General features: G+C 43.1%; 1 protein-coding gene across 1 annotated transcript in view; it reads right to left on the reverse strand.

The window, feature by feature from the left end:
• Positions 1-26212, reverse strand: part of LOC310861878 (ankyrin repeat and SAM domain-containing protein 1A) — a 153177-nt gene that overhangs the window by 118031 nt on the left and 8934 nt on the right. Inside the window, exons 2-4 of the mRNA XM_083769584.1 lie at positions 5047-5127; positions 3465-3621; positions 665-721 (exon numbers count right to left, since the gene is read on the reverse strand). Coding sequence (XP_083625710.1) covers positions 665-721; positions 3465-3621; positions 5047-5127 — 295 coding nt within the window. The remainder of the gene's footprint in view (positions 1-664; positions 722-3464; positions 3622-5046; positions 5128-26212) is intronic.

Genomic DNA, 26212 nt, shown 5'->3' on the forward strand with positions numbered 1-26212 from the left:
GTCATGTTCTTCTAATCCATTCTGACCTGAGATCGGAAAGCTGACGGAAAAAGACTCACAACTCACTGCCGGGGACCCCCTGGAACCTCCTCATGAATGAACCACTGTTCGGTGGTCCCCGAACCACTGGTTTTAGAACCACTGCACTACAACACTTCACCAGGAATGCATATTATTAGTAGCATTGTGTCACAGATGAAGATGCAACAGGCCAAATATTTAATGGCTGAAAATGAAAATATCTGTGCCGGTCACAGAAGCAGCGATTCAAAATGCAAGCAGCTAGCGGCAGCAACAGAAGCCAACGGGAGGGAGCACTAGCACTGATATGAGCACAAGCCAACGGGAGCACTAGCACTGATATGAGCACAAGCCATCACCGACGGGAGCACTAGCACTGAGAACAAGCCAACGGGAGCACTAGCACTGAGCACAAGCCAACGGGAGCACTAGCACTGAGCACAAGCCAAAGGGAGCACTAGCACTGAGCACAAGCCAAAGGGAGCACTAGCACTGAGCACAAGCCAAAGGGAGCACTAGCACTGAGCACAAGCCAAAGGGAGCACTAGCACTGAGCACAAGCCATCACCAGAAGCAGAAAGAGGAGGAGGAGTCTCTGGAGACGCAACGTAAAGGAGAGAGCAGGGGTTTCCGTCGTACACACCTTGGCATTAATATACGGGTCAAAAGGCCCACAGCGTTTGAGCTGCTCTACACAGCTCTGGAGAAGGAGGGAGGAAGGACAGGATGGCATGGAATAAAAAGGTAGGGTAAGTGATATTTTGTCAGCGTTAAAACAAAAACACATCTTTGTTAAAAAGGGTTAAACCGTGACATTATGAATGATAATGTAATCATCATTTATAGTGTTTGCACACCACAGAGAGCAAACACTCTACAGCGGTGATTAAACTATCATCACATTATGTCACAATTACAAAGGAAATATCACTTACAGCACCTTTAAATAATAAGTCATGAATTAGCTAAATGAACATGAGAACACAACAACATGAACATGAGCTATTATGATTATGATTATGATTATGATGCGTTAATAAAACAAAATGATGTCATGAATAGGTTTGGAGAAATGACACACGATGATGAAGCACACGCACAGTTGGACATGAGCTGCTATGGATGTACTAATAATAATAAAAATAATAATAAGGGCTAATGTTGGCCATCATAAGACGCTTATACCACCAAGTCTGTCTCTTTTTTAAAGGTTTGTCTCTGAAACATGTAGTGAAGGTATGCCTTGGAAAGCTGCCGGCAGCAATGTAACGTATCGTCTCTGTCGAGTGGAAACCTCATATGTCCAAAACTGTTACTTTTCAGCTTTTGTGTGATGATGTAGTATGAAAAAAATACAACGTTCCATCCCACTCCGAAACCAAAATGTCTGAGTTCTTGAGACTACCCTTAGAGTATATATGAATAGAGACGGCACCCGACTTCTCCTCCCATCCACTTGCATTAAGTTGCTCAAAAGCGCATGAGGCGATTTCACTCCTCCTTCCGAGTAGGAACAGAGTGCATTCTGGGATGGATTGGGCCCAAACACATGAACGCGCTGCCGTTGACTATATCATTGTGTGCGTTCACATATGAAACAGCGTTCACGTTTCATCAACGTGAACGTGCACATTGATAGTCAACGGACCAGCGCGTTCATGTGTTTGGGCCCATCGCTGCAATACCAAATTCGGCCACTATGTCCATTTGGCCTCAGGGTTTCCTCCGGGTGCCGTCTCTATTCATATATACTCTAAGAGACTACTAGCCTGACAGTAACGACATAAGACTTGGACTAGGACTAAACACTGCGGTATGGTCCTTTAATTTGGTTGACTTTAAGGCCTAGTTCTGTGTGAACCTCATCGTGGGTCATTTCTCTCCAACTCAAGCAAAGAGAGGTCAGAGTTCAAAGACGCCATCCGGTCATCCGGTGACTGGCAGTGCAATTAAAGCAAATCAAACAATACATCAAACCTACATTAAACCGTAAAAAAAGAGCAATTCTCGCATTCATTGTTAAAGTCACTAAAGTGCACTGTGTGAAGCCAAACTCAAGATACTGAACTAGTTGTTACATTCTTTTTTTTAAATGTTTCATTCTCTTTAAATATAGAGCAGAAATGCAGGTGTGCCATCATGCTACACTAGAACTCCTTTATCAAACTGGGTCAGTGGTGGACAGTCACTACACTAAGTATATCTGTACTTGAGTTTTTAAAGTAAATGAAAAAGCCATTGTTTTATTTAGCTCATAACTTTAACTCATTGGGCTTAAAAACGGCCATGCCCACTTTTAGCCCAATGAGTGTTTTTTTTGCAAAACTAATGCTTGGAATGGATTCAGCATCATGAAAAACCCCTAGTTTGATATGTCACATGCTACATAAAGCATGATGACATTTTGAATATTTTGCCTTATATTAGGTTGTTAATGGTATGGTCACATATTATGACAATTATGAAAATTGCTCAACATAATGCAAGTTAGCATCCGGCAGTTTCTACATGCTGGGGACCCATACTCAACATTTATAACATCAGTTTCTACATGCTGGGGACCCATACTCAACATTTATAACATCAGTTTCTACATGCTGGGGACCCATACTAAACATTTATAACATCAGTTTCTACATGCTGGGGACCCATACTCAACATTTATAACATCAGTTTCTACATGCTGGGGACCCATACTCAACATTTATAACATCAGTTTCTACATGCTGGGGACCCATACTCAACATTTATAACATCAGTTTCTACATGCTGGGGACCCATACTCAACATTTATAACATCAGTTTCTACATGCTGGGGACCCATACTCAACATTTATAACATCAGTTTCTACATGCTGGGGACCCATACTAAACATTTATAACATCAGTTTCTCCATGCTGGGGACCCATACTAAACATTTATAACATCAGTTTCTCCATGCTGGGGACCCATACTCAACATTTATAACATCAGTTTCTACATGCTGGGGACCCATACTCAACATTTATAACATCAGTTTCTACATGCTGGGGACCCATACTCAACATTTATAACATCAGTTTCTCCATGCTGGGGACCCATACTAAACATTTATAACATCAGTTTCTACATGCTGGGGACCCATACTCAACATTTATAACATCAGTTTCTCCATGCTGGGGACCCATACTAAACATTTATAACATCAGTTTCTCCATGCTGGGGACCCATACTAAACATTTATAACATCAGTTTCTCCATGCTGGGGACCCATACTAAACATTTATAACATCAGTTTCCCCATGCTGGGGACCCATACTAAACATTTCCAACCAACATAAAACCTTGGTGTACTCAAAATGTCCGCGTTCACAATGGGGCTCTATGGACTGGCTACTAGACTAGTTCATTGTCATCATAAAGTATTTCTGGGGGGTAGGGAGGGGGCGTAGGGGGTCCTAACCTGTTCGTTGAGCCGGGGGTGCGAGGGCCCCTGGTGGATGAGCAGCCTGACGATGTGCTGGTCTCCCTTCCAGGCCGCGAGGTGCAGAGGGTAGCAGCCCTTGTTGTCCGCTATGTTGGTCAAGGCCTCGTTCCGGAGCAGAGCCTCCACCACCTCACTGCAGACAGACACACACACACCACCATGACACACCCATTCTGACCTGAGATCAGATTCTACAAATGTCTTCTACATCCTGACAGTTTTCTGTAAAAGCTATGTTTCTATGTCAGTGGTTCTTCGATTTTTGAAAAAATAGCAGACCTACAAGCTCGTAGCGCGCCACTCGGTGGCACGCTATGAGCTTGTAGATCTGCTATTTTTCAATAGCTAAAGCATAACATAATGCTAACACCAAAAGGGGTTCCCGCCCAAAATGGGTTAAAAAAATAACTTATAGAGCTGCTATATTTAGAACAAAAACTTGAAATGACGAATATTATATTCAAAGATTCCGTCATTTGGGGGGGGGGGGGGGGGGGGTTCCTGGAACAACATATTTTGAGATGAGACGCAGCCAAGTACATAATTTTCAAAGGTTTTCAAAGTAATGAAAATAGACAAACTACAAGCTCACAACAATAGCGAAGAGACGCGTTGTGAGCTTGTAGATCTGCTATTTTCGCTAGTTTGGGTCCCGCCCCGGGCAAACATCTACTGTAATTTCCGGATTATAAAGCGCACCTGAATATAAACCGCACCAGCTAAATTATGGGGATAAAACTGTCTGGAAAATGTAAATGAAGAGTTTACATATAGTACACATAGTACATGCATACACCTTCCCTAATGATTATACCTGGTTTCAGTACTTATTTATGGTGTATTGTCTCTATTATTAAGGTTATTGTAGCAGTCCATTTATATTGGGGGTCGGGTTGGGGCGTCCCGAGACATGGCCAAAGCATTTCCGGGGTTCCCCGGCCAAAAACGTTGAGAACCCCTGCCATAGAGATAGATGTAGAAGGTCCCCTAGTGGTCTGTAAAAATCCATAGATCAGCCACACCGTTGTATAGGCCGCAGGGTTCAAAGCATGGGGAAAAAAGGAGCGGTTTATAGTCCGGAAATTCCGGTTATTCCTCTTTTGGGACACAAGTTATGAACTGTAACAACCACTGGTATACGTATGTCGTCTCTGTTGGATGGGAACCTCATTACAGTATGTCCAAAAGGTGTTACTTTTCAGGATTCCAATTCAAAAGTAGCAAAAGTATCAGATCCACAAGGTCGAACAGGCTTGTGGATCTGATACGTTTGATGCGTTAAGTTTTGTGTGACGCTGTAATGTGATTAAGTAGAAAAAAAGTAAAAGTAAAAAAGATATGGAGACAGGAGGTTTCTGCCTGACAGCAACGATATGGTGGTCTTTACCGTGGAATTCTAGAGCTAACTGCTAGGTAGCTCTATCAGAAAGGACAAACCCTCTTCAACACAGTGTGTGTGTGTGTGTGTGTGTGTGTGTGTGTGTGTGTGTGTGTGTGTGTGTGTGTGTGTGTGTGTGTGTGTGTGTGTGTGTGTGTGTGTGTGTGTGTGTGTGTGTACCTGTGTCCATTCAGGGCAGCATGGTGTAAAGGTGTGTATCCTGTGCTGTCCACACAGTTGACATTAGGACCTCTCCAGATGCTGTGGAAGAAGAACACAGTGTCATCATCACTATTATCACCATTATAACTAGTGTAACTATTATCACCATTATAACTAGTGTAACTATTATCACCATTATAACTAGTGTAACTATTATCACCATTATAACTAGTGTAACTATTATCACCATTATAACTAGTGTAACTATTATCACCATTATAACTAGTGTAACTATTATCACCATTATAACTAGTGTAACTATTATAACTAGTGTAACTATTATCACCATTATAACTAGTGTAACTATTATCACCATTATAACTAGTGTAACTATTATAACTAGTGTAACTATTATCACCATTATAACTAGTGTAACTATTATCACCATTATAACTAGTGTAACTATTATCACCATTATAACTAGTGTAACTATTATCACCATTATAACTAGTGTAACTATTATAACTAGTGTAACTATTATCACCATTATAACTTGTATAACTATTAGCACTAGTATCACTAATATTATATTGATTCACATGGTGCAACATTGCCATGTTGACATTTTTTCATATATCATATAAATGCCAAAAAGTGCGTTTTGAGATTGTAGATTTCCACTATTGATGTGGTTTCTATTCATTATAAATGTATTAAATGATGTAAGTTATTTGACATATCTGCACTGTGTGCCTTTTGTTTATGGAGGCTGAAAAGAAAAGCAAACAGAAGTGGCATTTGTATGTATAATGTTCAACCATAGAAACACAATTATTAGCAACAATCGTCAGGTAAAAAAATCTAAATTGTGACACACACACACACACACACACACACACACACACACACAGTAAGAGATTACATGCCAGCACATTATGTGCAGAGAGCACTGGACGGCGGGGTGTGGTGTGAGATGATGAAGGCAGATCAGATCTCAGATCAGATCACTATCTGAAGCATCTGGCTCGGAGCCTGTAAACCTACTGTAACATTTGAACAGTGCAGTGACTGAGCTACAAGTCACAACCCAGCCACGCTGCGTTAGGACAACATGTATTCTCCGTTGACAAAGAGATGATGTAATGCATCGTGAGCTTGCAGATCAGTGCTTTTCATGTGCTGCACTAGTGGCTTGTAGATCAGAGACAGTCTAATAAACACAATGGTGGGGCTGTAACCTTCACACACACACACACACACACACACACACACACACACACACACACACACACACACACACACACAAGCCCGCACGAGAAAGAGAGAGAGAATGAGGAAGTGTGGAACAGCACCAGAGAAACAACATTCATCAACACTAGCTAATCATTAGCTTTAGCTCGCTGGCTGGCATATGATATTATTATGGAGGATATTAAACAACACTGTAGGGTCCAAAACCTCTCAGGAAATGGAAAAGAAACTGCCGTGTTTCAGTGAATCAATTAAGTAATTATTTTAGTCACAATCTGGTGTTAATACTTTTCATTGACTCAATATAATTTATAAAACCTAAACACTTTCAACTTCACAAAATGTAAAAATGACAAAAGTAGCAGATCTACAAGCTATTGTCACTGTGTTTGTGGGACACTCTTGTATGATGAAGTATAGGGTACTAGGGTTTGTCTGTTTTCATTAGCAAAGAGCTAGAATGCATGTGTGTGTGTGTGTGTGTGCGTTGTCCAATAAATATCTTTGTCTTCTCCTGTTGTGTTTCTAAAGGAAATAGAAGAGTAATTATTTAATAACCACGTCTTAAGCCATATCTCATACTTAGGTATTTAAAAAGATAATAAAGATAATAAAGACACTAGATAGCAGATCCAGACGCTCAGAATGCATCAGGACATGTTGTGAACTTGTTGAGCTTGTTGTAGGTCTGCTATTTTATAAAAAGCATTTTGGAACATGTTTCACCGTGCAATAGTAATGATAGAAGGCCCACAATAGGGAGGCCAAGGGTTAAAGTAGTTAAAAGCAGAGCGTGTGTAATCCTATGGGTGTCAGTCCTGGGACGGTGTGTGTGTGTGTGTGTGTGTGTGTGTGTGTGTGTGTGTGTGTGTGTGTGTGTGTGTGTGTGTGTGTGTGTGTGTGTGTGTGTGTGTGTGTGCGTCCTGGAACGCAGTGCGTGCAAACCGCTCCGAGACTCAAAGCATCCCTGAATAAATCATGTAACCAGAAGAAAAGTCCCAGAAAGGCTCATGCAGTTAAACCACACATCTGAGTCTATCTAGGCCTCCAGACTGACTGAGTCTAGGCCTCCAGACTGACTGAGTCTAGGCCTCCAGACTGACTGAGTCTAGACCTTCAGACTGACTGAGTCTAGGCCTCCAGACTGACTGAGTCTAGGCCACCAAACTGACTGAGTCTAGGCCTCCAGACTGACTGAGTCTAGGCCTCCAGACTGACTGAGTCTAGGCCTCCAGACTGACTGAGTCTAGGCCTCCAGACTGACTGAGTCTAGGCCTCCAGACTGACTGAGTCTAGGCCTCCAGACTGACTGAGTCTAGGCCTCCAGACTGACTGAGTCTAGACCTCCAGACTGACTGAGTCTAGACCTCCAGCCTGACTGAGTCTAGGCCTCCAGACTGACTGAGTCTAGGCCTCCAGACTGACTGAGTCTAGGCCTCCAGACTGACTGAGTCTAGGCCTCCAGACTGACTGAGTCTAGGCCTCCAGACTGACTGAGTCTAGGCCTCCAGACTGACTGAGTCTAGGCCTCCAGACTGACTGAGAATGAGCTTTAGGACGTCTGCAGAATTCAATCCATTGTGGACTTGCTATGTATAAACCAGGGACGTAGCGGTAAAAACAAATACCAAAATTAAAATAAGAAACCCTTCCCGATACTAATTCCGAGTTGGAAATGGAACTCACAGTTCTGAGGGTCCTTGAAAATAAATTAACCCATTCTGACCTGAGATCAGATTCAAAAAATGTCTTCTACATCCTGACAGTTCTCTGAAAAAGCCTATGTTTCTATGTCAGTCGTTCTTCAATTTTTCAAAAATAGCAGACCTACAAGCTCGTAGCGCGCCACTCGGTGGCGCGCTATGAGCTTGTAGATCTGCTATTTTTCAACAGCTAAAGCATAACATAATGCTAACACCAAAAAGGGGTTCCGGGTTAGTGTCAGCCATGGTAGCATGTGGAAGGTGTCTTCACAGCAGACCATAGAGTTATAATAACTCTATGCAGCAGACAGACTGTACTGGGTGTGAATGTTCTCTGCTCCGATGTGAAGTGTGATGCACGTTGTGTTGCAGTAATGGCTGGCTCTTTTTTCTCCTCTCTCTCTCTCTTCTAAAATAGATCTCCCATAATAGCTCTCTAACCTGCAATTACAGCCTCTCACAGCCGTCTCATTAGATAAGTGTGCGTGAAAGCAGCTCTGGGCTGGCCGTGGAACAATAGATAGATACACCAGCTTGCACGCACACGCTCACACACACGCACACACACACACGGATACAGAACTTAACCACTTGAGCCCCATTCAAAATGTGTCTGAAGTAGCGGCTGAACAAGGAAGGGTATTGTTCATTGGAGCCGTGCCGTACCCATGTGATGTGTATATGATTGACTTTTTTTGTACACAAGGACCCCCATAACTCTGTAGTGTACGGGATCCATTTGGTTCCATCTGTCTGGAGGTAGTGGAGTGTGATAGCAGCGCATGAGGAGGGAATAGTTGTGTTGGATACATTTTGTGTTCCAGGGGCCAGAGGCTTAGAGCAGATGCAAGACAACGCTCCGGCTTTGCAGCTCAAAACATCCTCACAACACACAGAGAGAGAGAGAGAGAGAGACAGAGAGAGAGAGAGAGAGAGAGAGAGAGAGAGAGAGAGAGCAGAGTCCTGGTCTCAGTGTGTACAGACAGTGAAGGTGTGCCTGCTGTTAAACATGCCGCCTCCCTTTATGCTGATGGACGAAAACATAAACAGTGGAACGAAACCACACGATACACGGCCAGAAGGGGGACGTCCTTCTGCAGGGAAACCACCTGGCACCGTCCAGCACTATAATATGGTGGAAATTACAGCGAAGATATTCATATACAGTACACACAAACACATGCATTTAAAAAACAAAATAGGGCTGAACCGTTGACCTTTAAAGTATTTTATAACCCACTGCAATAACCAAAAAAAATATATATATATATATTTTTTTGTCTTCTTTTCAAAATACAGCAAGTCATAGTAGAAACTGTGTGTGTCGTTTTAATTTTGAGCTATATATATATATATATATATATATATAATTATATATATATATGTATATATATGCTGGATCACACAGCCATGAAGACAAACACATCAGGAGAGCTGCTGGATCACACAGCCATGAAGACATAAACACATCAGGAGAGCTGCTGGATCACACAGCCATGAAGACAAACACATCAGGAGAGCTGCTAGATCTCACAGCCATGAAGACATAAACACATCAGGAGAGCTGCTGGATCACACAGCCATGAAGACAAACACATCAGGAGAGCTGCTGGATCACACAGCCATGAAGACATAAACACATCAGGAGAGCTGCTGGATCACACAGCCATGAAGACGTACAGTAAACACATCAGGAGTTCACATGATGCTAGAAGGGAAGCAGTGGCGTATGAGGAGGACACATCTACCTCCCGTGATTAAATTGTGTATGTTTTTCTCCTAAAATTAATGCCCTAGGCTAGGCCTGGGCCATGGCTCAGTGGTCCAGACACCTTGGCAGTGTGCCGCGGGTTCGACTCCCGATCCAGACGGCCTTTACTGCATGTCTTCCCCCCATTTCCTGTCAGCCTACTGTCTGTCCCTCCATAAAATATACAAAAAGTCATTAAAATAGCCTGTAGAAAATTGTATATTCTTCAAATTGTATAATGTTTTAAAGAAAAAAAATATATATATATATATATATATTATATATTTTTTTTAATGAATGGTTTTGGACATACAAGATTTCCACTAGGTGTGGGAGATATCACCATTATCACTATTTAATTGTCAAGATGATACCCTATCTTGCCACCCCTTAGCCCTTATCCTTAAACGTATTTGCGATTTATTTATTTATTTACTATTTTGAAAAACATTTTTTAATTAGTTAGACTAGCCGATCTACATGGACACGCTGTGAGCTGGTGAATAGATGCGTTTTGGAGGGGAGGGGCCAGACTTGGAACAGCTCCAATGATTCTGCTACTAATCCAATGTTCCAGCATGCAGTCTAAGCAGTCTAATGAAGAGAACAGGAACTCCCTAATATATATATATATATATATAAAAATACATAAAAAAATAAACAAAAGAAAACTAAAATAGGTCAAGCCACAACTTCCTGTCCTAAATAGAGGAAAACAGTTATGTAAGGGCTTACAGCAAATACACAAGAGACCGAATCAACAGAGGAACAACAGACCCCCATCTCCCAGGATCATAGAATTCAACAACGTTGCAAATGGTCTATAGCCCCAGCATGAACAGAAAACAGCTGATCTACATTGAGCTGATCATTCATCGAGTTTCGTGACAAAGATATTTATAAACATAAACACTACTTTCACATTCACATTGTGCTAATGTACATGTTACTGTAAATTATGACTCAGACATATGGGTCTGATCAGTAGTGTGTCGTAGCTGACCTCTAGTACTGTAGGCTAGTGGTTCCAAAACGTTTTACAAATCTGATGTTTGCCTGAGACCCAAACTAGTGTAAATAGCAGCTCTTGTATTTGCTATTTTCACTACTTCTTAACCCGTTTATAGGCCCGACGTCGAAAAAAAAAAAAAAAAAAATTAAATGTATTTTTTTCTGAAAAAGCTCATGTTTCTGTATCAGTGGTTCTCAATATTTCATGTGAAGGACCCCAAAAATTATATATAATTGGCCTCCGACCCCCATCTGAAAATATGTTGTTCCAGGGAGGGACCCTCCAGAAGCAAAGATTTGAGTTAAAAACTGAAACTCTGAAAGAATATATATTAAAAAAAATCAAACATTTCAAAAATAGCAGATCTACAAGCTCATAGTGCTGCACTCGGTGCCACGCTATGAGCTTGTAGATCTGCTATTTTTCAATAGCTAAAGTATAACAATAATGCTAAGAACACCAAAAGTGGTTCCCACCCAAAATGGGTTAAACATTTGTTTTCAAATTTAGGGAATTTCTTTGATTGTTTTTTTCATGACGACATTTATTTTTTATTTTTTATCTTTTAATACATTTTCAACTCATGAAAATGTGTGAATAGTTGTGGAATTTGTCTTGGGGCCGTCCGTGTGCTTCGTGACCATCCATTTCATGGTCTTATAGGGTTCAGTACCGGAACCAGACAGCCCAGAGACACAGCTTAGAGACCACGCAATGGGCCCATTTGGGCTGGCTGACTGAAGAATGAGTGTTTGTAAAAGGATGCTGCATTAATCCTTCATTTCCCAGAGGGAAGCAGGCAGGATGATGCTGCAGTTTGGAGGAGATTCTATAGGGTCGGGGGGGGGGGGGGGGGGGGGGTGTAGGCCTGTCACGATTATTACATGATCGCAGTTATTTGAGATAATCACAATTATTTGAGATAACCACAATTATTTTACAATAATCACCAATCTTCATAATCATAATGTAATAAATGTATATACATTTCCAAACATTTTTCAAAAATAGCAGATCTACAAGCTTACAACACAAAAATAGACAGTGATTTATTTGTATATCCATTTGTCATATCTATTATCTGCCTTGTGCAATTTGTTAACCCATTTAGGCCCGACGTCGAAATAAAAATAAAACGTTCGCTCTGAAATAATATGTATTCAAAAATGTGTGCCGCATTTTTACGCTTTTTCAAAAATAGCAGACCTACAAGCTCGTAGCACGCCACTCGGTGGCGCGCTACGAGCTTGCTCTGTGTTGTACAGCATCAGTACACTGGTGATGAAAGCCTCCATTCCTCCAGTTCTGACAGCAGCACTGCACTGTCACCAGTCCTGTGGTCACCAGCACTGCACTGTCACCAGTCCTGTGGTCACCAGCACTGCACTGTCACTAGTCCTGTGGTCACCAGCACTGCACTGTCACCAGTCCTGTGGTCACCAGCACTGCACTGTCACCAGTCCTGTGGTCACCAGCACTGCACTGTCACCAGTCCTGTGGTCACCAGCACTGCACTGTCACCAGTCCTGTGGTCACCAGTACTGCACTGTCACCAGTCCTGTGGTCACCAGCACTGCACTGTCACCAGTCCTGTGGTCACCAGTGTATTTCCTGAACACAGCTTAACTCTGGATCAGCGAAATGCATGCTCAGTGTCCCTACAGCCTGTGTGTGAGAGCGTGACAAAGGGACACCCTAATACACATGATGTCCCCTGTGGTCGAGCGGAGGTGACTTAAATCATTTCAGTGACAGGGTGCCACTGACCACAGACTGACCACAGACTGACCACAGACTGACCACAGACTGACCACAGACTGACCACAGACTGACCACAGACTGACCACAGACTGACCACAGACTGACCACAGACTGACCACAGACTGACCACAGACTGACCACAGACTCACAGGAGTGCATATCATCTCTGCCGGGTGTAGAAGACACCTCATACGACCAAATCTGTCACCTTTCAGGATTCAAATGACAAAGTGTCAGAAGTAACATATCTGCTCTGATCTGCTGCTTTTCGATGCTCATGACTCACTGTAGTATGATCATCAAGCAGGGCGTTGATTTATGGATAAAAACTCAAAAAGTTCCAAATATGGACATAAGAGGTTTCTGCCCGTTGACACTCATACTACTGCTACTATGTAGATGAGGAGACATGCAACTTGTACTGCTGTGTATTGCGGCTAACAGAGCCGATCTACAAGCTCACAATGCGCCACATACGTGCCGCTTGTGGTCTTGTATGTCGGCTAGGCTTTACCTGCCGCATGACACCATCGTTACAACAAAGTGCATAAACCACGCTTTAGCCGGATGTACATTAGCTGTGGAACAGAGACTTTCCTTTTGAGACATTGTGCAAAATGTATGGATTTACAAACTATACGCAGGGCGAGAGTCGTGAAACCAACATAAAAGTGGAGCATTGGTCATAAAATCATATTGCACAATGCTACAATGCTTCATGTAAATGCAAAGTCGACAGTAAATATGGAAGTCGCGTGTATGCAATGTAGCGCATTGGAATTCCCATGGAATTCACTACATTTGTTTTCACTTAGTTTGGAAAAACTAAGAGCTAGTAGTATAGTCAGACAGTTTGATGTATGTTGTGAATATATTTAACCTTTTTTGGTGTTAGCATTATGTTATGCTTTAGCTATTGAAAATAGCAGATCTACAAGCTCATAGCGCGCCACCGAGTGGCGCGCTACGAGCTTGTAGGTCTGCTATTTTTGAAAAATCAAAGAACGACTGACATAAAAAAACATGGCTTTTTCAGAAAACTGTCAGGATGTAAAAGACATTTTTAGAATCTGATCTCGGGTCAGAATGGTTAAATCACGTTTCATGCCATCATCATGTGATAACAAAGAAACAGATTATTTATTGCTGAGCGTCCGCTTGGGGTCAGCTTGGACACTAGAAAACATGTTCCGTCAAAGTGTTGTCAGCGAAACACCAAACGGTATGAAATGCAAGACGGTGTCAATTCTCACCACAACAAGTTAGTCAGCAGAAGGAAACCAGCACTAAACTTAACCAAAGTAACAATCAGCACTCTTTGATAACACTGGCTTTCCTGTTCTGAGCACCTTTTTTTTAAACATTTTTATATATTAACCCATTCTGACCTGAGATCAGATTCATACGAGGTTTCCGCCGGACACACACTGGTCTGATGAACCCATTCTGACCTGAGATCAGATTCTAAAAATGTCAGTCGCTCTTCGATTTTTCAAAAATAGCAGACCTACAAGCTCGTAGCGCGCCACTCGGTGGCGCGATATGAGCTTGTAGATCTGCTATTTTTAAATAGCTAAAGCATAACATGATGCTGACACCAAAATGGGTGCCCGTTCAGAATAGGTTAAAAAGCAGCTAAAATAGTCATTCTAAAAGCTGGTCAACTCTGAGAGGTAAGTAAGGTTCCCAAACTTGTCAGGCCATGATGACACCAAAGGGGACTGTTATGAAGATATGCGGCCACACAGCTGCCTGACTCAAAACATTTATCAGCTTGAGCATAATATTGACAACCATGACATGATGATTCTCCACTACTGTATCAGAGGGACTGACTGTATATGTCCAATAAATGAGATGCATGCTTGTTGTCTCCACAAGGCCGAAGGCATGGGGAGAGAGTCAGAGAGTATGTGTTCGCAAGATAATGAGACAAGTTCTTTACTCTGTCTCCAAGTACACGTTTGATGTGTGTGTGTGTGTGTGTGTGTGTGTGTGTGTGTGAGACACAGGAGACGCCAGCCTCTGGGGCCCCTGGAAGACAAACGCCTGTGTCCAGGTCATTAAAGAGACCATGGGGTCTGGCCTGCACAGTGCACACGCGCACACACACACACACACACACACACACACACACACACACACACACACACACACACACACACACACACACACACACAGAGTGGCGTCTCTGGGCTTTACTGCTGCCTCGTAAAATAAAAACACACAATATGATGACTCACAGAAAAGCTGAACATTTCCCATAATCATCAGACTCATCTTCCCCAAATTGTGCTTATTTATCCTATAGAGATGATTTAGCGGTATATCGATGTCTGTCTTTTGGAAGTGTGTGCGTCAACAAGCAACAAAAAACATTGATCGATTTTTCTTTCTAATCAACTAATTGGAGTGATCAGATCATACACAGGGTTGTCATGATGACGACATTTTACTTAAACCCATTCTGACCCGAGATCAGATTCTATAAATGTCTTCTACATCCTGACAGTTCTCTGAAAAAGCTATGTTTCTATGTCAGTCGTTCTTCGATTTTTCAAAAAATAGCAGACCTACAAGCTCGTAGCGCACCACTCGGTGGCGCGCTATGAGCTTGTAGATCTGCTATTTTTCAATAGCTAAAGCATAACATAATGCTAACACCAAAAGGGGTTCCTGCCCAGAATGGATTTTAACCATTCATTGTCACTCAAATGATTGTGATGAACAATTTAATGGTGTTTCGGTGAACTTTGAACACTACGAGTACAAAATGTTTCCGTTTGGCTTTTAGGCTTCAAAAACTAAAGTTGCGCATGGATGGTACATACATATGACAACATACGTATATAATTTATTTATTAGCCAATAGCTTTATACATCAAATAGTGGCAAAAAGCTGATCTACAGCCTCAATGTACAGCCTTCAAACTATTTTTTGAAAATGTGATATGAAAATGTTTCCAGATGGAAATGATGATTATGCAAACAATATTGTGATTATCTAAAATAATTGTGAGTAAGTGATTTTTTTCCTAAACAATTGTGACAGGCCTAGGGAGGCCTATCACGGAAATAGCCGATCTACAAGTTACAATGTGTTCAGTGGTGGGAGAAAAGTACTGACATCAAGTAAAAGTATCAATACTGCAATGTAGAACGTTTTCACGTGTATAAAATGTACAAAAAATATTTTGAAAATAGCAGATCTACAAGCTGTAGATCTGTGATGAACATGGGCTTAACCCATTCTGAACGGGAACCCATTTTGGTGTTAGCATCATGTTATGCTTTAGCTATTGAAAAATAGCAGATCTACAAGCTCATAGCGCGCCACCGAGTGGCGCGCTACGAGCTTGTAGGTCTGCTATTTTTGAAAAATCGAAGAACGACTGACATTTTTAGAATCCGATCTCAGGTCAGAATGGGTTAATCAGACCAGTGTGTGTCCAGTGGAAACCTCGTATGAATCTGATCTCAGGTCAGAATGGGCTTAATAAGTGGTTATTGCATTGGTTAATGTATGTTTTGCATTGTGCAATTTGTAATAATAATCCAAATCCAGGCCTGGGCCGTGGCACAGCGGTCCAGGCACCTTGGCTGGTAATCCAGTCTGGCAGTGTGCCGCGGGTTCGACTCCCGATCCCGACAGCCTTTACTGCATGTCTTCCCCCCCATCTCTCTCCCCATTTCCTGTCAGCCTACTGTCTGTCCCACCATCAAGAATATAAAAAATAAAAGGCGAAAGCCACAAAAACAAAACATTAAAAAAAGGATCCAAATCTAGAAAGTAAAAAAAAAAGCATTTCAGATGTTGTGGATTAGAAGTAATACGTATTAAGAGTTGGAAACATAAAGAAAGTCCTCAAAAGTGTAAAGTACTTGAGTAAAAGTGTAGTCGGTTAGTTTACACTGGATGCCATTCCTAAGTTGACCGCCCTACTTCCGACCTCATGGGGTGAAACAGAGGTCAAGCAAACAATCCCCCCCCCCCCCCCATTATTTTGGGGGGGGTAGTGTTTGTCTGTCTGTCTGTTGGTTTAAACCCAGTCCAACCACCACAGCAATAACCAGCCACAGTGTCTGTCTGTTGGTTTAAACCCAGTCCAACCACCACAGCAATAACCAGCCACAGTGTCTGTCTGTTGGTTTAAACCCAGTCCAACCACCACAGCAATAACCAGCCACAGTGTCTGTCTGTTGGTTTAAACCCAGTCCAACCACCACAGCAATAACCAGCCACAGTGTCTGTCTGTTGGTTTAAACCCAGTCCAACCACCACAGCAATAACCAGCCACAGTGTCTGTCTGTTGGTTTAAACCCAGTCCAACCACCACAGCAATAACCAGACACAGTGTCTGTCTGTTGGTTTAAACCCAGTCCAACCACCACAGCAATAACCAGCCACAGTGTCTGTCTGTTGGTTTAAACCCAGTCCAACCACCACAGCAGTAACCAGACACAGTGTCTGTCTGTTGGTTTAAACCCAGTCCAACCACCACAGCAGTAACCATCCACAGTGTCTGTCTGTTGGTTTAAACCCAGTTCAACCACCACAGCAGTAACCAGACACAGTGTCTGTCTGTTGGTTTAAACCCAGTCCAACCACCACAGCAGTAACCAGACACAGTGTCTGTCTGTTGGTTTAAACCCAGTTCAACCACCACAGCAGTAACCAGCCACAGTGTCTGTCTGTTGGTTTAAACCCAGTCCAACCACCACAGCAGTAACCAGCCACAGTGTCTGTCTGTTGGTTTAAACCCAGTCCAACCACCACAGCAATAACCAGCCACAGTGTCTGTCTGTTGGTTTAAACCCAGTCCAACCACCACAGCAGTAACCAGACACAGTGTATGTCTGTTGGTTTAAACCCAGTCCAACCACCACAGCAGTAACCAGACACAGTGTCTGTCTGTTGGTTTAAACCCAGTCCAACCACCACAGCAGTAACCAGCCACAGTGTCTGTCTGTTGGTTTAAACCCAGTTCAACCACCACAGCAGTAACCAGCCACAGTGTTAAGTGAAACTAATGGCTGCTAGCCGTGCTGTCAACATCAGTTTGCTGTTCTATCCCTCTTCTGGAGCAATAAGATGCAAACTAACTCACTGTTTCATTCAATTACATCCCGACACGGCTTTTTATATTCCCTTCGCTCAAACTACCAACAATCTCCATTCTCCTGACCTAACTGACTCAAACGTCTCCATGTCAAGCCGATCTCCATCTAAAAAATATGTTGTTCTAGGGACCCCCAGCAGCAAAGATTTGAGTTAAAAATGTTCGCTATGAAAAACATGTATATTCAAAGTATTTGCACAACTTTTCAAAATAAGAAAAAATGCAGATCTACAAGCTCATAGTACAGCACAAAGCGATGTGCTAGACACATACAGTACACGGCCGACGCCATAATTTTATCTCTGTAAATATATACCATTTGATGGCATGCATTAATGTATTAACCCATTCTGAACGGGAACCCATTTTGGTGTTAGCATCATGTTATGCTTTAGCTATTAATAGGTCTTGTAGGTCTGCTATCTTTTGAAAAATCGAAGAGAGACTGACATTTTTTAGAATCTGATCTCAGGTCAGAATGGGTTAATAGTCCATATGCTTTGTTGATGAATTGAATACATAGGACCACAAGAGACACAAGTCCTCATGACTCTGTTGTGTTATCCTTTTAGCTCCGGTGTTTTACTGTACGGTTTACAATTTGGACTAATAAAGCACACGGCATGAAAGCAAAACATTTCAACAACTACAGTACATAATGATGGATGGATGGAGGCATCTCAGGACAGGGTGATTGTTTAGGAGGACAGCGTTTGTCACAGCGTCTGTCATTCTGTTATAACATAATGAGGAAGGGGGAAAAAAACCTCTAAACCTCAACCACCCCCAAACCAAACCTCTAGCCTCAATTTATTCTTAAATTGTAAACAATAAACTCGACCAATCATGTTAACCATAAAACAACAAATTCTCTTGCGAGGACGAGGGAAATGAGTAACGTCCATTTCTCGCATTCTACCACATCTGTGGGGGCGCACACACACACACACACACACACACACACACACACACACACACACACACACACACACACACACACACACACACACACACACACACACACACACACACACACACACACCTGTGGAATCCATCACAGGTCAAAGGGGAGGAGGAGAGTGAAGAGAGGCATGTTGTCTTCTTTCTCTCCCTCTATACAGAGTAAACAGGGTTGTAAATGTCGCCTGGCTTATAAACGTCGTTCAGCGCATCACGTCTCTGATGAAAACCACTCCGGGAATGCAAACGCAGGGGTGTTACATTTCCCATCAGCCACTGCAGCAGCAAGACCCTCAGCTGGAACAACAGACAACGTCTCTGAAAGCTCAGGAGGAAAAGAACCACGACATCTTCCTTAAAACCCATTTTGGACTGAGGTCGATAAAGAAAAATGCTTCTAAATCCTAACATTTTTCAGAAAAACGTATGTTTCTATGTCAGTGGTGCTCAACCTTTTTCATGTCAAGGACCCCCAGAATTATCTCTATTGGGCCACGGACCCCCATCTCAAAATATGTAGTTCCAGGGACCCCCCCAGAAGCCAATATTTTTGTAAAAATGTTCGCTCTGAAATATAAGGTTTTGATTTTGATTTTTTTCACGACTTTTCAAAAATAGCAGACCTACAAGCTCGTAGCGCGCAACAAAAAAGGACAGAATGTAATGACCGTAATGACAGTGACACATCTCAGACTCCCAGCTGAGAGGCGCGTCATCGTTCCTTCACTCTCTGTCAGTGACTCAGGGTGATTAGTAACACGTCACCTTAGAGTATATATGAATAGAGAAGACACCCGAGTTCTCCTCCCATCCACTTGCATTGAGTTGCTCAAAAGCGCATGAGGCGATTTCACTCCTCCTTCCGTGTAGGAACAGAGTGCATTCTGGGATGGATTGGCCCCAAACACATGAACGCGCTGCCGTTGACTATCATTGTGCCGTTTGTGCGCGTTCACGTATGAAACATTCGTTCACGTGTCATGGCCCCAAACACATGAACGTGCGCAATGATAGTCAACGGACCAGCGCTGGCTCGAGCTGCAATACCAAATTCGGCCACTATGTCCATTTGGCCTCAGGGTTTCCTCCGGGTGCCGTCTCTATTCATATATACTCTAAGCACGTCACACCTTAGTTGGCACTTGACGTTTCACCGTCTGGACAAACCGGCCATGCTCGAAGGAGGAAGCCCTGCATGTGTCTTTGAAAGAGGGAAGGGTCACTTCATAAGTAAGTAACTCTTGTATAAATGTTTTTTACATTAACCACTTGATCCCTCGCATCTCTATTCCAAATGAAGCACATCTACAAGCTCACACAACACCGATGATGATGATGATGATAGTGTTGTCACACACTTCTACGAAGCTATCTATGACATCCATGAAAAACGCTTTCACAATTGTATGCAATATGTAATGGCGGTCTCTGCTTCATCTCTCTCTCAGCTAAGGGGTCTCCGCTTCATCTCTCTCTCAGCTAAGGGGTCTCTGCTTCATCTCTCTCTCAGCTAAGGGGTCTCCGCTTCATCTCTCTCTCAGCTAAGGGGTCTCCGCTTCATCTCTCTCTCAGCTAAGGGGTCTCTGCTTCATCTCTCTCTCAGCTAAGGGGTCTCCGCTTCATCTCTCTCTCAGCTAAGGGGTCTCCGCTTCATCTCTCTCTCAGCTAAGGGGTCTTTGGCCTGACAAACGTTGACCAGGAACTAAAAGTCGTCGTCCTAAACTATGTGGAGGGAGGGACGGACGAGGGGACAGTAGTATGTCAACCCATTCTGTACGGGAACCCCTTTTGGTGTTTTTAACTATTGAAAAATAGCAGACCTACAAGCTTGTAGCTTGAGCTTGTAGGTCTGCTATTTTTGAAAAATCGTAAAAATGCGGCACACATCATTGAATACATATTCTTTCAGGAGACGTTTATTTCGACGTCAAGCCTAAATGGGTTCAAATCAGTTGGTTCTTCCAAATAGGAGGTCCTCTTTCATACAACTATACTGACAACTCAATGTCTCTTTCTTTTAAGGGGAAAAAGCATTATAAAAGCATCCAGAATGCAGCTTGGGGGGCCTTGATGAACAGCCATCATCCATTCTATGCTTTGTGAAGCATGGACAAAAGGACTGAGAGAGACCAGACCAGACCACCTCTCATCTGGCTAAAAACTCACACACACACACACATTGGTGTTACGCGGGTAAAAATAGCAGATCTACAAGCTCAAAGTGGGTCGCAGTCAGATGTGACACACTTTGAGCTTGCATATCTGCAATTTTATAGTATGATTGAACGGGAGGCTTAAGCCTCGTACGGACAGAGTCCGGAGCGTCTTTCCAGAAAGCTACGCATTCCTGACTTAATTCCCCCTCAGTGGATGTGATGGTTGCGCGCCATGTGGACTGGTCTTAACCCTGGCCCCGGATGGACACACTCGCGCACACACACACATGGCCGCACGCACACACACACACACACAAACGCGCGCACACACACACACACACACACACACACACACACACACACACACACACACACACACACACACACACACACACACACACACACACACACACACACACACACACACACACACACACACACACACACACACACACACACACACACACACACACACACACACACACACACACACACACACACACACACACGCGCGCACACACAGCTGCCGGCTGTGTTTGGACAACCTGGGACCGGAAGTGCAAACGAGAAGCACTTCCCATGTAGACCTCCAGAAAATATGTCATGGGACACCGGTCCCTGGTAAAAAGCCATGAAGAAGAAAAGGCAGTAAACAACCATTCATTAATCTTCCAAATCCTAAACTACATACACAGTTATATGTCTATTTACTGTATATTGGCCATCTCAAAATCTTTTGTTCCAGGGACCTCCAAAACATTTGAGTAAAAAATGTAAATACCGGTATAGGCGTAAAACACTGATTCTCAACTTGTGGTACGTGTAAACTTGTGGACGGTATACACTAGTGGTACATGCACCTCCTCTGGTGGTACGAGGAATCTTCCAGAGAATGCAAAAGGTGTGGGGGAGGAGGGGTGGCGTACATAGGTGGTGGTGTGGCTCAGTGGCTGCCTGGCTGGCGGGTTAAAAGTTTTAAAACAACAGATAGCCTACACTACATATATTGTTAGTGTCACGCCTCGCTCCTCTGCCTTTGTATTCGAGCATTGACTTAGTTCCAAACTACTGGACTAATATTATGTGGCTGGACCTTAATGGTTATGTGGTTGTTTTATGTTCAGTATTTTGCCATGTCTTGTTCTGTTTGGTTTTCTGTTACCCGGTTGGTTTTGTGCCGTAATTTCCGGACTATAAGCCGCGGCTTTTTACCCATGATTTGAACCCTGCGGCTTATACAACGGTGCGGCTAATCTATGGATTTTTACAGCTAACGCAGAGCCATCTCAGGCTCTGAGCTAACGTAGCTGCGGCTTATAGTCCGGTGCGGCTTATAGTCCGGTGCGGCTTGTATATGGGATTTTCCCTAAATTTGGCTGGTGCGGCTTATATTCAGGTGCGGCTTATAGTCCGGAAATTACGGTATCTTATTTTGTAGTATGGTCCCTAGTGTTTCCTGTCTGCCTAGTTACTGTTCCCTACCTTGTCTCACCTACCTTGTGATGTGTCAGTGTTTTCACCTGTGTCCTCTTTGTCCTGTTAGCCTATCCTGTGATTGATTGTATTTGGTCTAGTTAGCCTTTGTCTATTTATATACCCCAGTTTGTTCAGTCCCTTTAATGTCAGATCGTCATTGCATGTCAGAGTCTACTGTGTCCTTGTTTTGCCTGCCCCATTTTATGGGAAGTTATAATTTAATAAACATCTTGAACTTTGAATCTTGCATTTTGGTCGTACTGCTTTTGGGTCCTCTGATCGCACCCTGACAGTTAGTTGTTACTACAATGACGCAGTCGGGAACTGCCCATAGATCCGAAGTCCTGTTAGTCCGAACATGCATTAAGGTTGGTGAACATGCATTAAGGTTGGCGAACATGCATTAAGGTTGGTGAACATGCGTTAAGGTTGGTGAACATGCGTTAAGGTTGGTGAACATGCGTTAAGGTTGGTGAACATGCGTTAAGGTTGGTGAACATGCATTAAGGTTGGCGAAAATGCATTAAGGTTGGCGAACATGCATTAAGGTTGGCGAAAATGCATTAAGGTTGGCGAAATGCACTGCTCCCGTGCTTGCGGTTATGTTTAGGTTAGGGTTACTAGAGATAGCCTAGGGATAGTAATTTCGGAACAATGAACCTTCTGACTAATGACACGGAACAGACGCAATTGTGGCTAAAAACAGAAACTCTCAGCAGTGTAGACTGTAGAGCAGAGTCTCCAAAAAAGCTAATCGTGTCCCTAATGAAGTGATATAGGACGCACGTTGTTCCGTATTCCCTTCAGGGAATAAATATGAATGACGGGCAATTTGAAACATTTGAGGTATAATTCTGCTGTTCTCATCCCACTCTGCCCTGACAGCCAAAGTATTAAACAATGGCTAAAAAGTGGTTAAAATGTACATCAATAGATGTACATAATCAGACAATGTTCATATAATTGTAGATAGCTCAAATCGTGATCACGATTAGAATTATACATTAAGGGCCCAGGCCGTAGCGTAACGGTCTGGGCACCGGACTGGTGATCCAGTCGCGGTGTGCCGCGGGTTCGACTCCCGGACCCGACACAGCCTTTACCGCATGTCATCCCCCCATCTCTCTCCCGTTTCCTGTCAGCCTACTTTCTATCCCTTAAAAAATCAATAAAAGGCGTAAGCCGCAAAAAAATTGTCGTTTTACAGAAGTATAAACTAAGGTATAGAACTGCAAATCATAGAAAGTGCATTTCATTGTATCACGATATATATACAAAATATCTCTGAAAAGACATATTGAGAATATCGTCTCAGCGATATTCATCACCATAATCGCCCACCGCGCCCCCACCCCTAATTAAATGCGTTTAACCCATTCTAACCGGGCACCCATTTTGGTGTTGGCATCATGTTATACTTTAGCTATTGAAAAATAGCAGATCTACAAGCTCATAGCGCGGCACCGAGTGCCGCGCTACGAGCTTGTAGGTCTGCCATTTTTGAAAAAATGTGGCGCAAATCTTTGAATGTATATAGGCTTCCAGAGCAAACATCAACTCAAATCTTTGCTTCTGTGGGGTCCCTGCCTGGAACAACATATTTTCAGATGGGGGTCAAACGCAGTCAAGTACATATCATTTCCGAGGTCCTTGACATGAAATAGTTTGAGAATCACTGACATTAGAAACATGGGGTTTTTCAGAAATTAAAAGGATCAGGAAATCAGGTCTAAATTGTGGCGCCCTGGGCGTCAGTGTTAAAACAGTAAAACACGAGGCCGGTGCCCCGTGGGGGTCAGTGACAGTGGGCCCGTGCCCCGTGGGGGGGTCAGTGACAGTCGACCTGTGCCCCTTGGGGGGGGGGGGGGTCCCATGGTAACCAGAGAGACTGCAGGGAACGCAGACATTCCACTCAACATACCAGCAGCAGCCTCTAACCCTGCTGTGTGCTCCATACAGCCTGCTTAGAACAACACCCACCGCGAGTACAGACATGCTCTCCATTCCACTGAAGGAACAGCAAGAATCCAATGCACTGCACACACACACCTTCCTATTGCACACGTGCGTGTACACACACACACACCTTCCTATTATATCATACGCACACACACAGCCAGTCACACACACACAATCACACACAGACACACAGACACACACACACACACACACACACACACACACAGTCTCACACACACACACACACACACACACACACACACACACACACACACCCACCCACCATTATGGCAGTGATTAGAGTTAGATGACTAATCTCCACAGCTGTATTATAGTCTGCTGTTTGGCCTGGAATGTAAACAAGCCTTTTCTGCAGACTGCATATCTAGGCTTTATACTCACTACTAGCCTAAGTGCTAATTACTACTGTAATACCGACAAAGATAATATCCTACAAATGTGGACCCTTACAGGTCTGTAACTCTGAGTGTACAAATGGAACCAAATGTGGACCCTTACAGGTCTGTAACTCTGAGTGTACAAATGGAACCAAATGTGGACCCTTACAGGTCTGTAACTCTGAGTGTACAAATGGAACCAAATGTGGACCCTTACAGGTCTGTAACTCTGAGTGTACAAATGGAACCAAATGTGGACCCTTACAGGTCTGTAACTCTGAGAGTGTACAAATGGAACCAAATGTGGACCCTTACAGGTGAGGTCTGTAACTCTGAGTGTACAAATGGAACCAAATGTGGACCCTTACAGGTCTGTAACTCTGAGTGTACAAATGGAACCAAATGGACCCTTACAGGTCTGTAACTCTGAGTGTACAAATGGAACCAAATGTGGACCCTTACAGGTCTGTAACTCTGAGAGTGTACAAATGGAACCAAATGGACCCTTACAGGTCTGTAACTCTGAGAGTGTACAAATGGAACCAAATGTGGACCCTTACAGGTCTGTAACTCTGAGTGTACAAATGGAACCAAATGTGGACCCTTACAGGTCTGTAACTCTGAGTGTACAAATGGAACCAAATGGACCCTTACAGGTCTGTAACTCTGAGAGTGTACAAATGGAACCAAATGTGGACCCTTACAGGTCTGTAACTCTGAGTGTACAAATGGAACCAAATGGACGTCTGAAAAGGTAGACACCTGCTATAGGCTAAACTTGGGAGTGCATGGACCCTTTATTACAAGAGGGTAACATGTGTACTAATAGCCTGCAATAATCACTGCAGGAGTCCTCACAAAACAGATCCCAAAAAAACATCAAAGGGCAATGAAAAACATTTTAGCTTGTGGAAATAATAATCAATAATCAAGTCGTCTCGGATAGGATTATAGGCCTGTAGCTTATAGTCATTTGGGTACGTGTTGAAGAGAGAGAGAGAGAGAGAGAGAGAGCGTGTGGCAGTGTGTACAGTGAGTACATCCGACATTTGGCACTGATGGGTTTGTGAGATTAGCTCAGACGGACAGACAGACAGACAGAGTGTGTTTATATGTTAGTCTAGGCCAGGGGTTCTCTGCGACCACCGGCCAAAACTATCATGTTTGACCTGGGGAACCTCTACCCTGACAAGCACTTGGTATTGTAGGAGTTGAGACATTACATTTTGTGTGCCTCTTTCTTAATCTTATGTAATATTTGACAATTTGGCAAAGTTGATGTTAAAAAGGTCTAGACATGTGTACATGTACACGTGTAGATTGTTATGTGCAGCTGTGTGAGCTGTTCCATTATGCTAACAAGCTAGCCACAGTGTGAAAAAAAAAAGAATAAACACACCACATCAATGCAGTAGCGTCATGCTTTAGCTGCTGTGCTAATTCAAAGTGATGGAGGCCTTTTACACTTATTGACATTTTAAGTATACATGCTAAAGTAAATGTCACGTCCTATAACAACAACACGCCCTGGGCTCCTCTGTGGTCAATATGTTAACGCTGCAACATGTTCTGAAAGCCTAGGTGTAGCGCGGCAACAATTCAAACTAACCCATTTCATTGATTATATAAAAAGGAAAT

This window comes from Protomyctophum parallelum, assembly GCF_964188405.1.
Source record: "Protomyctophum parallelum genome assembly, chromosome: 7".
NCBI lineage: Eukaryota > Metazoa > Chordata > Actinopteri > Myctophiformes > Myctophidae > Protomyctophum > Protomyctophum parallelum.